Source organism: Schistocerca piceifrons, chromosome 8, assembly GCF_021461385.2.
Source record: "Schistocerca piceifrons isolate TAMUIC-IGC-003096 chromosome 8, iqSchPice1.1, whole genome shotgun sequence".
NCBI classification, from domain to species: domain Eukaryota; kingdom Metazoa; phylum Arthropoda; class Insecta; order Orthoptera; family Acrididae; genus Schistocerca; species Schistocerca piceifrons.
This window is the reverse complement of record NC_060145.1, coordinates 134,878,576-134,892,882: the sequence shown is the minus strand read 5'-3', so window position 1 is coordinate 134,892,882 and position 14,307 is coordinate 134,878,576. Positions and strand designations below refer to the sequence as shown.

The 14,307-nt window shown below is 44.7% G+C and overlaps 1 protein-coding gene across 1 annotated transcript in view; it reads right to left on the bottom strand.

The window, feature by feature from the left end:
- Positions 1-1,344: 1,344 nt before the first annotated feature.
- Positions 1,345-14,307, bottom strand: part of LOC124712057 — a 66,329-nt gene continuing 53,366 nt past the window's right edge. The window contains exon 5 of the mRNA XM_047242352.1: positions 1,345-2,098. Within this exon, the coding sequence (XP_047098308.1) occupies positions 1,988-2,098 (111 nt within the window). The 3' untranslated portion in view covers positions 1,345-1,987. The remainder of the gene's footprint in view (positions 2,099-14,307) is intronic.

Here is a 14,307-nt window from a genome sequence, read left to right as displayed (position 1 = left end):
TTGAACTAAACCGCAAGCAGTGAGCAACGAAATACACACATCAAAAAAAGTTTTGCTTCACTCCGGTTCCCAGAACTCCTGAAGACGGACGTTGACTGTGGATATGATATCACAGACAAAATCGCTTTAACTGCTCAGAGATGTCACTAAACCCGCCCAAAGACGTAAACAATCATGCATAAGCAGCGCATATTAGACGGCAGCCCATCATTTCCAGTCAAACCACCAGGAAGGAGGTACACGGCTCGTGTTGTCTGTAGTTCAGCCATGCCTAGACGGTCAATGCCGCGGTTTCATCGCTTCCGCATTGTTACTTTGTGCCAGAAAGGGCTCTCAACAAGGGAAGTGTCCAGACATCTCGGTTTGCACTAAAGCAAAGTTGTTCGGACACGGAGGAGATACAGAGAGACGGGAACTGTCGATGATATGCCTCGCTCAGGTCGTCCGAGAGCTACTGCTCCAGTGGATGACCGCTACCTACTGATTATGGCTCAGAGGAACCCTGATAGCTACGCCATCATGCTAAATAATGCTTTTCGTGCAGCCACAGGACGTCGTTTTACGACTCAAACTGTGCGCAAAAGGCTGCATGATGCACAACTTCACTCCCGACGTCCATGGCGAGATCCGTCTTTGCAACCACGACACCATGCAGCGCAAAACAGATGCACAGCAACATGCCGATTAGAACGCTCAGAATTGGCTTCACGTTCTCTTCACTGATGAGTGTCACAAATTCCTTCAACTAGACTCCGGTCAGGCTGAATGTCTTAGACACACTGCCCAACGAGTGCAGCAAGTTGGGGGTTCCCAGCTGTTTTGGGGTGGCGTTATGTGGGGCCGACGTACGCCGCCGGTGGTCATGGAAGGCGCCGTAACGGCTGTACAATACGCGAATGCCATCCTCCGGCCGATAGTGCAACCATATCGGCACCATATTGGCGTGGCACTCGTCTTCATGGACGACAATTCGCGCCCCCATCGTGCACATCTTGTGAATGGCTTCCCTCAGGATAACGACATCGCTCGACTAGAGTGACCAGCATGTTCTCCAGACATGAACCCTATCGAACGTGCCTGGGATAGATTGAAAAGGGCTGTTTATGGACGATGTGACCCACCAACCACTCTGAGGGATTTACGCCGAATCGCCGTGGAGGAGTGGGACAATCTGGACCAACAGCGCCTTGATGATCTTGTGGATAGTATGCCACGATGAATACAGTCATGCATCAATGCAAGATTACGTTCTACTAGGTATTAGAGGTACCGGTGTGTACTGCAGTCTGGACCACCACCACTTAAGTTCTCGCTGTATGGTGATACAACATGCAATGTGTGGTTTTCATGTGCAATAAAAAGGGTAGAAATGTTGTTTATGTTGATCTCTATTCCAATTTTCTGTACAGGTGCCGGAACTCTCTGAAGCGAGGTGATGCAAAACTTCTTTTGATGTGTGTATTTTCTCAGCATCCGACGACGGCAACTAGGGGAGCTGTCGAAATATCTTGAAAGAAAAAAATAATAACAGTTACTCGTCTGCAAACTCAGAGACTTGGAAACTTCACTGAGGAAACCTGAAAGTTGATTTTTTTCTTTTCCTATATTGTTTCTCATCCTCTCACGTCCTTGCAGTGATGTTTTGAAGGTAACGGACAGCTCTTCTCAGTGATAGGGGATTGCAAGGTTGAATCTTCTGCGGCCACACTTGTTTCTTATTTGAGTATGAAGAAAAGTTACTTTTTTTATATTTACCTTCCATGTCTTACACCATTTTTGCAAGACCTTGTACTGTGATAACCGCCAGAGAAATCCCAATATCGATATGATGATTGATCAAATACTAAATTATAATATATTTGATTTAGACCAACTTAATTTGCTACCTCTTGTACTTTAGATCACTGTGGATGAGTGATGGATATCCTGCGGAGGATGGAACGTGGACTCCGGTTGGCCATTCCATCAAATCAGGTACTCCATGTACCTACGGTGCGCTGGCTGATTGCAGGCACGTCAAAACCACGGTAACAGAGGCATTGCCTAGCACGTGGTCTCCACAAAACTCCTCCGGCGGTAGCCACGCCCCACCAGGTACCTGTCACAATACAGCGTATAAACTTAACTTTGCAACACATTTAACGTCCCACCAGCAGCGCATGCATAATAGACAACTTCCTTGATTTCCATTTGCTGTATATTGGGTGTCTTTCCTAACACACAGTTCTCACTGGGGCGATACTATATGTAATATGAAATGCAATGCGATTTGCGATACCGTACAAAAGCAACCCGCATTAGTGGAGAGTGTAGAAACGTAGTTGAAGTAACATGACTTGTTCAAACTGGGACGGCAGCAATACAATACCAATACAGTTCTCTGTAATACGTCACAGCGCAACACGGAGTGGCGGTTGCGCCATGCAATTGTATCTTACAGTACATTAGGAGAGAAATTTCAAGTCATTTGATGTGTTTGATAAACAACTGTTTTATGTAGATGATGCAATGCTACATCCATCTCCATTATTATTTCCTCAGTAAATTTTTTACTTGTCGCATAAAAAATTAAACACTATGTTCTCTGCTATATATGCTTTCTCATTCGCTTTTGAGGAAATTATTTGGTAAAAAATACTTCTTTTTTGCATCTTATAGTACGATATCATAGCTATTGCCCACACTTACTGGATACTTGGAAAATAAGCAGAACATAGGGCCTATTTTGAAAAGTTTGCAGCAAAAAAATGCAGTTGCTGGCTCGTTTACATTTGACACACTTTAGGTCAGACAGTGCCGCATACCAAACGTAGCTAACATATCGAAACTGTTTTTAACGTTTGGAGGAGAGCCATACTTCTTTCCAGGCTGAAAAAAATACGTGAAACATTTGAATGTTGTCCGCGTAAAGGCCGGCTGCGAAGTGCCACACGTGCGGCTGTTGCCGCCTGCTGTCTCTCGTTGCTTGTCGCATCACTGCTGTGCGAACGTGAGTGTCGCACGAATAACCTCGTGTCTTATGATCTTTACTGCGGCGTGTCTTATCGTATTTCGTACTGCGTCAGTCACAACTACGCCTAAGAGACGTCAGGGATTTTTTTCTGCAGTTTCTGTTTCTTTTTTTCGTGTGTAAACACTGCACTTCTCACAGATTTATTTCTAAGAGGTGTTCGAAACACCTGTCGTAGTAAGGAAGTCACTGGTCTGCATACGAGGCTCTACAAACCATTTACAATTAGATTAATTACGGGAAGACACACCTATCATCTCCAGACTGGACAGTGCCCGGTTTTTACTCGACTCTCGAAAGCGTGTCTGGCTTCCTCAGTAACTAGGACGACGATCCCACAGGTATAGCTAGGAAAGATATGTTGCAAGCTCTTCCCGTAAAAAAAACTAATTCTCTAAATACCTCAGAAAAGACTCTGCAAATATACTGGCTCACAATAAAAATGAAGCACCGAGAAGGAGAGCAGAAAACTACATAAAACTTCATATTATTCCAGTGATTAAAACATTGAATCAAATTTACAAAGAACTTTGCTGTCTGGGCCCTCTTATCAATATGACATTGAACCCCCTCTGGCCTGGATGCATACACTGATTCAGTTGACTCAAATGGCTCTGAGCACTATGGGACTTAACATCTAAGGTCATCAGTCCCCTAGAACTTAGAACTACTTAAACCTAACTAACCTAAGGACATCACACACAGCCATGCCCTAATCAGGATTCGAACCTGCGACCGTAGCGGATTCAGGTGGGAAGGGTGTGATAAGGCCATCGTGTCGTTTCCCAAGGCAAGCTGGCGCTCAACCGTTGTAGCTGGTCCTTGATATCGTGGACACTGACCGAGCGAGGTGGCGCAGTGGTTAGCACACTGGACTCGCATTCGGGGGGACGACGGTTCAAACCCGCGTCCGGTTAGCCGAGCGATCAAAGGCGTTGCAGTCATGGACTGTGTGTCTGGTCCCGGCGGAGGTTCGAGTCCTCCCTCGGTCATGGGTGTCTGTGTTTGTCCTTAGGATAATATAGGTTAAGTAGTGTGTAAGCTTAGGGACTGATGACCTTAGCAGTTAAGTCCCATAAGATTTCACACACATTTGAGCATTTTTCCCGCGTCCGGCCATCCTGATTTAGATTTTCCCTGATTTCCCTAAATAGCTTGAGGTAAATGCCGGGATGGTTCCTGTGACAGGGCACGGCCGACTTCCTTCCCCATCCTTCACTAATACGATGGGACCGATTACCTCGCTGTTTGGTTACCTCCCCCAAATTAACCAACCAACCTGGATACTGGCTCTGGGATGGAACTGACTTCTGAGCTCGCCCGATACACGTTCTGTCGGGGACATATCTAGGACCTAGCGGCACTGGAGTATCTCAATATCACGCTGATAGTTCATGCAGACACGTGTCACATGTGGAAGAACATTGCCGTGTCGAAAAACTGCACCACGATACTACCGCAGGCTACACACGAGAAGGCTGATGTCCTTGACATACTGAAGTACCGTCACAGCTCCCTCAGTAGGTACCACCTGTGACCTTGTAACACCACAACTCTGTGGACGATCATACATTTTCTATGTGTTTTACGAAGTTTGTCTTATTAGTTGTGCTGATATTATTCTTGTAAATATTTTGTCAAGTACAAATGCAATTTGTTGTTTAAGAAAGAGAATACGCATGGAATTTTAACATTTAAGTTGACATGCTAGCCTATTCATGGAAAACATATTGTCAAAGAGTGTAATAAATTGAAAATGCATTATCGCCGGGCGTGCGAGCGTGCCAAAAAGTAGCAGTTCCGAGTCGCGAAGAGACGATTGGTGTCGATGTTTGTGTGTATACGCCGGTGTGGCTGTGCAAAAGTGCAGATATAAAAAGTCTGTTCCCGAAGTTTGGAACAGTGAAAACCGAAATGGTTGTTTTGGCGGATATTTCATACGTTTAAGCTATGTGCATGGGATTTAATGGAGACAGCACAAATGCAGCAAGAGTAATTCACATAACATCAAAAGTACTGTCGGTCCTCGTTATTGGCTATGGTATGGAAAGAAGATCAATCTGTGCTCTATTTTACCGCTAAGTGAAGCCACTTGACAAACCAACGGCGTCATAAAGTGAAGTAAGATCTACACTTTTTAAAACTGGAAGTGTAAAGGCTGACCAGCTTAGTTGGAATTTTATTGCTTAAATAATATTGTTTTCGTGCATATTGTGACGTAAATAATTTTCCTAGGTCGTTATCCAAGTAGTATCCATCGTATCCCTTTGTACGAACCGAGATAATCAGAAAATGAACTGAAAATGAAGTAAACATTAATTTATTAGATTATGAAAACGTAATTTTTACAACTTTTGGACAACTACGTAATAATGAAATCTTTGGCTATAGTATGAATAATGTCAGAAATAGAATGATGCAAAAGTCAGTATTAATTCATCTGCTAAAAATAAAGTAACTTTGATAATAAAAAAATGTTAGTAAAACTTTACGTAACTTGGACACTGAATTTCATTGTCAAAGCACAGTTCTAATTTATAGCTTGTGGCATAATTTATGAATTATATTACAAAGAAATATCAGAGTAACTGCTAGGTAAATGACAGTCCTTACCAATGAGCAAATTCAAACAGTCTTTGTGCTTGCTACAATTGCGACAGTTAGTATTACTCATATGTTGTATGCGTTTGCTATTGGATTACTATTTGACTACTGTGACGTGTGGTATGAAGTACTTGAAGTACTTGAATACCTAACGCACTGTTCCTACGTCATGACGCCAATAACTATTCTTACCTAAGATTGGTTACGTGTATAAAGTTCAGTTTAAATTTAGTTATTCTTTTTCCGGCGAGGAACTGGCTACCGTTGGCTCTTTTCATTAACGAAAACTCTGAAATAACTTTTTTCCAAATTATCCGCTAACTACTGTTAATTAAAAACTAGTTTACGTAATAAAAATATATAAAGTTAACCGAACTTTGTTTCTAATCGTCATTGCTATAATACTGAACAGTGGCGATTCGGTTATAAATTCATCTACTTCTCTCGGTTTTGCATTATTCTTCGGAGTAGATGCCTTTTCCCCACAGATTAGGGACTTTAGGTACACGGTCAAATAGAAAAGCCTATTTAGCCGAAGAGGTAGGAGGGTTATAACCTAAAGTCATATACGATGGCTCCCCAGACCATGATCCCAGCAGGAACATCTCTCTGCCACTCCAAAACACTGCAAGAATGGAGCTCCTTCCCAGGCAGCTGAACCGAACGAGGTGGCGCAGTGGCTAGCACACTGGACTCGCATTCGGGAGGACGACGGTTCAGTCCCGCGTCCGGCCATCCTGATTTAGGTTTTCCGTGATTTCCCTAAATCGCTCCAGGCAAATGCTGGGATGGTTTCTTTGCAAGGGCACGGCCGACCTCCTTCCGCATCCTTCCCTAATCCGATGAGATCGATGACCTCGCTGTCTGGTCTCCTTCCCCAAACAACCCAACCCAACCCAGGCAGCTGACATACCCTTCGACGTTGGCCACTGGGGACAGTGCAGAACCTCGATTCATCGTTCATCACACTGCGACGCCATTCATCAGCAGTCCACGTGCCCAGACACGGCAGCACTCCAAACGCAGTCGTTTGCGTTGTGGTGTTTACGGCAGCCTACGTGTGGAACGGCTATTCCCTGTTCCGACTGCTGTTAGCCTTCGGCCAACGCTGTGGGTTAACACAGGTTGCTTCAGGGAGTCCATTACCTGTCATCGTATGGCAGGCTTAGATGTGAACGGATTACACAGTGCCTGGTGCACAATGCTGCGATCCCTCAGTATGGCGGTTCAGACGTTGTTGACCAGAACCTTGACGGTATCCAACTATTAACCATGTTGGGATATACCTATTGCACCTGACATCTATTAGGAGATACAGCTAGTATTGTCTTTCAGTGTCATCAACTACACAATAATCAGCTGAAAGGAGCAAAGTGTGGAAGAATAGTGAAGCTGAGTGAGTAAACGTGAAGTTCTGGGGGTGAATTCGTCTCTTTCAGATCTACAACCCATGTGGTACAAATTACTTTATTACCATTTGAAAAAAAATTACTTAGTAAAACTAAATGTAATTAATATTGCTAAAACAAGAGACTACACAGCTTTCCGTGAACACTTTTTTAAAATACTTTTGGGCGGATATGTATTTTACATGGTTCCGGAAATATTTAAAACTGACAACTTAGAAGTCTCCCCTTGTTGTTAGTATTTCCAACTGTTTTATCTTCTGAGACCTTTAAAGAAATATGATTTTTCTTTTGAAGAAGGAGGAGGAGGAAGAGGAGATTAGTGTTTAACGTCCCGTCGACAACGAGGTCATTAGAGGCGGAGCACAAGCTCGGATTAGGGGAAGATGGGGAAGGAAATCGGCCGTGCCCTTACAGAGGAACCAGCCCGGCGTTTGACTTCAGCGATTTAGGAAAATCACAAGAAACCCAAATCAGGGTGACCGGAGACGCGTTGGAACCGTCACCCTCCCGAATGCGAATCCAGTGTGCTAACCACTGCGCCACCTCGCTCGGTTTTCTTCTAAAGGGCTAACGTAATTCGTAAACAGATAGGGAAAACATTCAGATGCAAGTTCTGAATGTTAAACGTGTTATGTAATCTTTTCTTATATACAGAACGTAGTTAGCATTACTCTTATCTTCCTTGTTAATTATTTGGACATCCAGGCATTTAGTACTCTTCATTCTAATTTCACGTTTGTTACATTTTGTCGTCATACTGTTGATATTTCATTCACTGTAATGTATGAGCTAAAATCTACCATACGCAATGTTTGCGCAAGGTGTTTTTAACTCTGAGAACTTTTTAAAATTTGAATAGTTTTAGAAGAATCTGATAATAAATATTTCGTATCGGTTGGTTGATCAGGGAGAGGGGACCAAACAGCGAGGTCATCCGTCCCGATTTCGTATCGACCAGAACGCCGTCTTCCAGCACAGGCACTAGCATTTGGCGAGCTGTACAGCCACGACAAAAGCAGCCTCAGCGTGGAATGTAAAGAGCACGTCTGTAGCAACCAGCGGGTTACTGACTGACTACAGCCTGTTATTGGACCCGCTGACAAAAGGTCATTTTAAGACAAAAGTACAAGTCATTAAGACATTTAACTTGTTGCAATGGGTGCGAATATAGAGAAATGCGATGAAAAGTCTCCGTACATCAGTGCGGATTGAACACACACTTGAAGAGCTGTTCTCATGGTCCAAGTTCCGAGAGAGACTTGTACAGTACTCCCCGCAGTCTCTGGTGTAATGAGAGCACCAGTGCACTGTATGCACCCTGTCCATCCTGTATGTTCCGTCTGATAACAACTCCACTCCTTGATGTTGTTCATTTCGTAAACAATATCACGTAGAGTACCGCAGCGGGTAAAGCACAATGAAGTTGACAACGAAGGAGGTCACTAGCGGCTGGTAACCACAGATTCCCAATATTTCGCAAAGTTTTAGTTAGCAAACCCGCGAAGGCTTGTAACACGCCCGGGGGTGAAATGGCGGGGGTCCCATAATTGGTTATATTTGCTTGCTGCTTCTTGACCGTGCGCCCTGTCCACACTACGTACTTGATAATCCAGCGGCGGTCGTATTGCTTTGCTCCACACTGCTGACGGACCTGCCTGAAACTATGTGTCTAAATATGCAAGCAGGTTAGGGGAGCCAAAAAATGGTTCAAAAGGCTCTGAGCACTATGGGACTCAACTGCTGTGGTCATCAGTCCCCTAGAACTTAGAACTACTTAAACCTAACTAACCTAAGGACATCGCATACACCCATGCCCCAGGCAGGATTCGAACCTGCGATCGTAGCAACAGCGCGGCTCCGGACTGGAGCGCCTAGAACCGCACGGCCACCGCGGCCGGCTAGGGGAGCCACTCAACGTCAAACACAACAGTCCTACGTCAGGTACGAACATCTATTTTCTGAGACGATAAGAAATCACAGGTTGCACTGTTTACATTCTAAGTCCTAACTGCTTATCACAGCTAACATTCTTGATGATTTCTGTCCACAATATCACTTGGAAGAGCGTACGCGTGACCGACGCGACGCGGGTGATTGTTAAAGATGCGGAAGCCGAATGATCGAACGAAAGTTCTTACGCTCGTCACACATACACAGATATTTGGTACCAGTTCTCCTTGACACAAGTAATAATATCACACTGTTCATAAAATTAAATTTTCAGTTCTCAGTTCTCAGTTCTCACTTGTACGAGCGTGCGCGGCTGATTGTTGATGATGCGAAAACGCGATGACCGAACGCACCTTCTCACGTTCGCTTCAAGACACTGGCATTTGAATGATCTCTTTCGTGGTAAACTATATTGCTGATCGGCATTAGTTCATACTGAGAGGCCGAACACGGCGCGGATGATTGACATACGGTGTGACATGCAACCAGAGGATACACAAATACGTTATCGGCGGCACTGTTCATTTTTAACTACATCATTACGCACTTTCCTCTGAATCACTTCCATATTTCATCACTTTACTATAATAGCACTTGTTGCAACACTTGAACTTCTATGCTAACAATGCCTCTCACATGCAGAGCTACCTACAACACAACAGTTCCGTGTCCCGTGCTCGACTCTGCAAAAGCGCTGCCCGCAAAGATACTCTGCAACTAAACCAGCGATGTGACAATACGCTTACAGGCTTTCATGCCTCCGTTGCCGCTGTTAATTATGTTACACCCTGTAAGGAGTACTGCTATCTTTGGTGTTATGACGTGATAAATCGTACTCCTTACACGTCACTGGTTTGTGGTAATTTCGAAGTCGAGTGACGCACCACAAAGGAATTAACCGAATGGTACGGAAATCGATAGATGCGATGTATACGCACAGACAAACAAATTATTACTGTTTCAGAAAAATTGGATAATTTGATGATTTACTTCTACATCTACATCTACATACATACTCCGCAATCCACCATACGGTGCGTGGCGGAGGGTACCTCATACCACAACTACCATCTTCTCTCCCCGTTCCACTCCCAAACAGAACGAGGGAAAAATGACTGCCTATATGCCTCTGTACGACCCCTAATCTCTCTTATCTTATCTTTATGGTCTTTCCGCGCAATATAAGTTGGCGGCAGTAAAATTGTACTCCAGTCAGCCTCAAATGCTGGTTCTCTAAATTTCCTCAGTAGCGATTCACGAAAGAACTCCTCCTTTCCTCCAGAGACTCCCACACGAGTTCCTGAAGCATTTCCGTAACACTCGCGTGATGATCAAACCTACCAGTAACAAATCTAGCAGCCCGCCTCTGAATTGCTTCAATGTCCTCCCTCAATCCGACCTGATAGGGATCCCAAACGCTCGAGCAGTACTCAAGAAAAGGTCGTATTAGTGTTTTATAAGCGGTCTCCTTTACAGATGAACCACATCTTCCCAAAATTCTACCAATGAACCAAAGACGACTATCCGCCTTCCCCACAACTGCCATTACATGCTAGTCCCATTTCATATCGCTCTGCAATGTTACGCCCAAATATTTAATCGAAGTGACTCTGTCAAGCGCTACGCTGCTAATGGAGTATTCAAACATTACACGATTCTTTTTCCTATTCATCTGCATTAATTTACATTTATCTATATTTAGAGTTAGCTGCCATTCTTTACTCCAATCACAAATCCTGTCCAAGTCATCTTGTATCCTCCTACAGTCACTCAACGACGACACCTTCCCGTACACCAAAGCATCATCAGCAAACAGCCGTACATTGCTATCCACCCTATCCAAAAGTTCATTTATGTAGATGGAAAACAACAGCGGACCTACCACACTTCCCTGGGGCACTCCAGATGATACCCTCTCCTCCGATGAACACTCACTATCGAGGACAACGTACTGGGTTCTATTACTTAAGAAGTCTTCAAGCCACTCACATACTTGGGAACCAATCCCATACTCTCGTACCTTAGTTAGGAGTCTGCAGTGGGGCACCGAGTCAAACGCTTTGCGGAAGTCAAGAAATATGGCATCCGTCTGATACCCTTCATCCGTGGTTCGCAAGATATCATGTGAAAAAAAGGGCGAGTTGCGTTTCGCAGGAGCGATGCTTTCTAAAGCCGTGCTGATGCATGGACAGCAACTTCTCTGTCTCAAGGAAATTCATTATATTCGAACTGAGGATATGTTCGAGAATCCTGCAACAAACCGATGTTTAGGGATATTGGTTTGTAATTTTGAGGATCCGTCCTTCTGCCGTTCTTATATACAGGCGTCACCTGCGTTTTTTTCCAGTCGCTCGTGACTTTACGTTGGGCAAGAGATTCGCGATAAATGCAAGCCAAGTAAGGAACCAATGCATTAGAGTACTGTCTGTAAAACCGAATTGGAATCCCATCAGGACCTGGCGATTTATTTATTTTCAACTCATTCAGGTGCTTCACAACCCCAGGGATGTCTATCACTGTGTCCTCCATACGGGAATCTGTACGAGACTCAAACGGCGGTATGTTTGTACGATATACTTAGATATACTTAGAAGAAAGAGCTTCACAAATTGAGCAAGTCAGTACCGCATTGGTCCATCTCTGACCCTTACGCAAGCAGTTATTCGGCTCGGCATTGATACACAGAGTTTCTGGGTGTCCTTCTGAGGGATATCGTGCCAAATTCTGTTCAGTTGGCTGGAGGGCTCTGCCTTTAATGCTCCAAACATTTTCAATTCAGGAAATATCCGGCGACTTTGCTGGCCAAGGTAGGATTTAGCAAGCACGAAGAAAGGCAGTAGAAACTCTCGTCGAGTGCAGGCGGGCATTAGCTTGGTGACATGCAAGCCGAGGATAGCCTGCCCTGGAAGACAGCAGTACGAGGTGCAGAATTTCCTCGATGTGTGGCTGTGCTGCAAAGGTAGCGCGGATGACAACCCTATACAAAGAAATGGCTTCCCAGACCATCACCCTTGGTCGTCGCGCCATATAGTGGACGACGGGCTGGTATCCCATAGCTGTCTGGTTCGTCCCCGTACACGTCGTCGGCCTGGAATCTCATTGAGTGGAGTAGGACTGTCAGTGATGAGATCCGCTTTGAGCTGAGCCCCGATAACCAGCGAAGAAGTCTCTGGAGACGCCCCAGACAGCAGTGGGATACCAGCCGGTTGTCGCCCGCTGTACGGCGCGACAGGCAGGCGTGGCGCTCTGGGGTGCCATATCATTCCATAGTACGACTCCTTATGGCAAGCCATCCTGGGCTTACATTTCACCGAGATAATGCCCTCCCGCAGGCGCCAAGAGTTTCTACTGCTTGTCCTCGTACTTGCCAAACCCTAGCTGGGCCAGCAAGGTCGCCGGATCTCTCCCCAACTGAAAATGTTTTGACAATTATCGGCAGGGACCTCCAACCAGCTCGATATTTTGACGATATGGCGCGCCAATTGGAAAGAATTCGGCACGATATCCCTCAGAAGGAGATCCAACAACTCTGTCAATCATTGCCAAGCTAAATAACTGCTTACATAAGCGGCACAGGTGGACCAACGCGTTATTCGCTGCTCAATTTGTGAAGTTCTTCCTCGTGAACAAATCATCCTATTTTTCTGAAGTCTGAAGCATTTGTTTGTCTGCACATGTGTATCAAAATGGTTCAAATTGCTCTAAGCAGTATGGGACTTAACATCTGAGGTCATCAGTCCCCTAGACTTAGAATTACTTAAACCCAACTAACCTAAGGACATCACACACATCCATGCCGGAGGCAGGATTCGAACCTGCGACCGTTGCAGCAGCGCGATTCCGGACTGAAGCGCCTAGAACCGCTCGGCCACAGCGGCCGGCATGTGTATCACATCTACTGATTTCCTTCCCACTCGGAAAATTTCTTCAAGACGCGTCGTTGTTTTTTAATGAAAAATAAAGATAGAGCTTATGTGGGTAGAGAGCCGTTACGTGGGAAGCGGCCGCGTGCAGCCACTTCATGCACATCTAGTGCGAAGAATTTGATAGATAGTATGACTGTAAGTGGGAAGCATGACGTCGGTTCGTAGGGTAAAAGTCTTTTTGTGATCCGGTTTATTCGCAGAAACACGCGCGGAATTTATGTTTGAATGCACAGTCTCGCGGCGATAACATTGAATAAAATGTTCTCGGGTTTCCAACTGCGTCAATTGCTTAAAACCACACGAGCTTTCGGCCAAGCACTCCTTGGCCATTGTCAAGTGTTATGACTGCCAGTGGGCTGTTGGTGCGCCCTCATATACGCTACCTGCCGGCTGTGACGTCACTGGTGCCCATGACATTGCCATATACGGGCATGTTTTGAGTCGGCGTTCGATGTGCCCTCTTTAACCGCGCGATCGCTGGATCCCACGCAGCGCTGAGCTGCAAGCCACCGTCTCTGTTCAGGGTGTTTGCGGTAATTTTTATTTTAATAGCTTCCTTTATTAATGCCGTTGATGCGAGCCACGACAGAGGTATCGTCAAATTTTATGTGGTGACCGTTTCCTAACGCATGCTCAGCTAACACAGATTTTTCTGGATAGCGTAGGCGATAATACCTCTGATGTTCTTTCCTGCGTTGTTCCACAGTGCGCACTGTTTGTTCGATGTACTTGACGCGGTTGGAAACCCGAAAACATTTTATTACATGCGCGGAATTATTTACGAAATTTGTGGAAGGAACAACAGCGTAGTTGTTAGTAACTTCCATTGGCAGGACCTATCGATATCTGAACAGAAACGAAACGGCATATGGAAAATTGATAACCTGTTAAATTAATGTGGAAATGCTAACAGCAATGGTCACTTCAGCATGAGAGTGAGATGGGCTTAACTTTTAACACAACAGTGGATGAACCTAGGCATTGTTAGAGAGTCTACTACATGCTTAAAGGATAATAAACGAAGTATTATCGATTTATAACGTTGTTATTTCAACGTGAAGGTCACTGAGGAACTTAAATATTGGTAAGTATAAGAGACGTGTTCGTATTAGGCTCTTGCTCAGTTTCGTTTAGTAAGCATATTTTCTCTGTAAAGTTCCCATACTCGACTCTAATAGTCGCAAAATACGTTAAGAGGACCTTTACTACTCTGTACAAAATCAGTATTGGATCAGCAGCAGAATATTTATGCTATACCTATATACCGCATGAAGATGACTGCCTTTCAAGATCTCTGAAGTAATCTTATATTTTCCTATATAGATCACACTTCATTTGTTTATTTCGGCAGACTGCCGTCATTAGATCAGCAACTGAGACAGCAAGTACAATGTATTTCGTCACACAG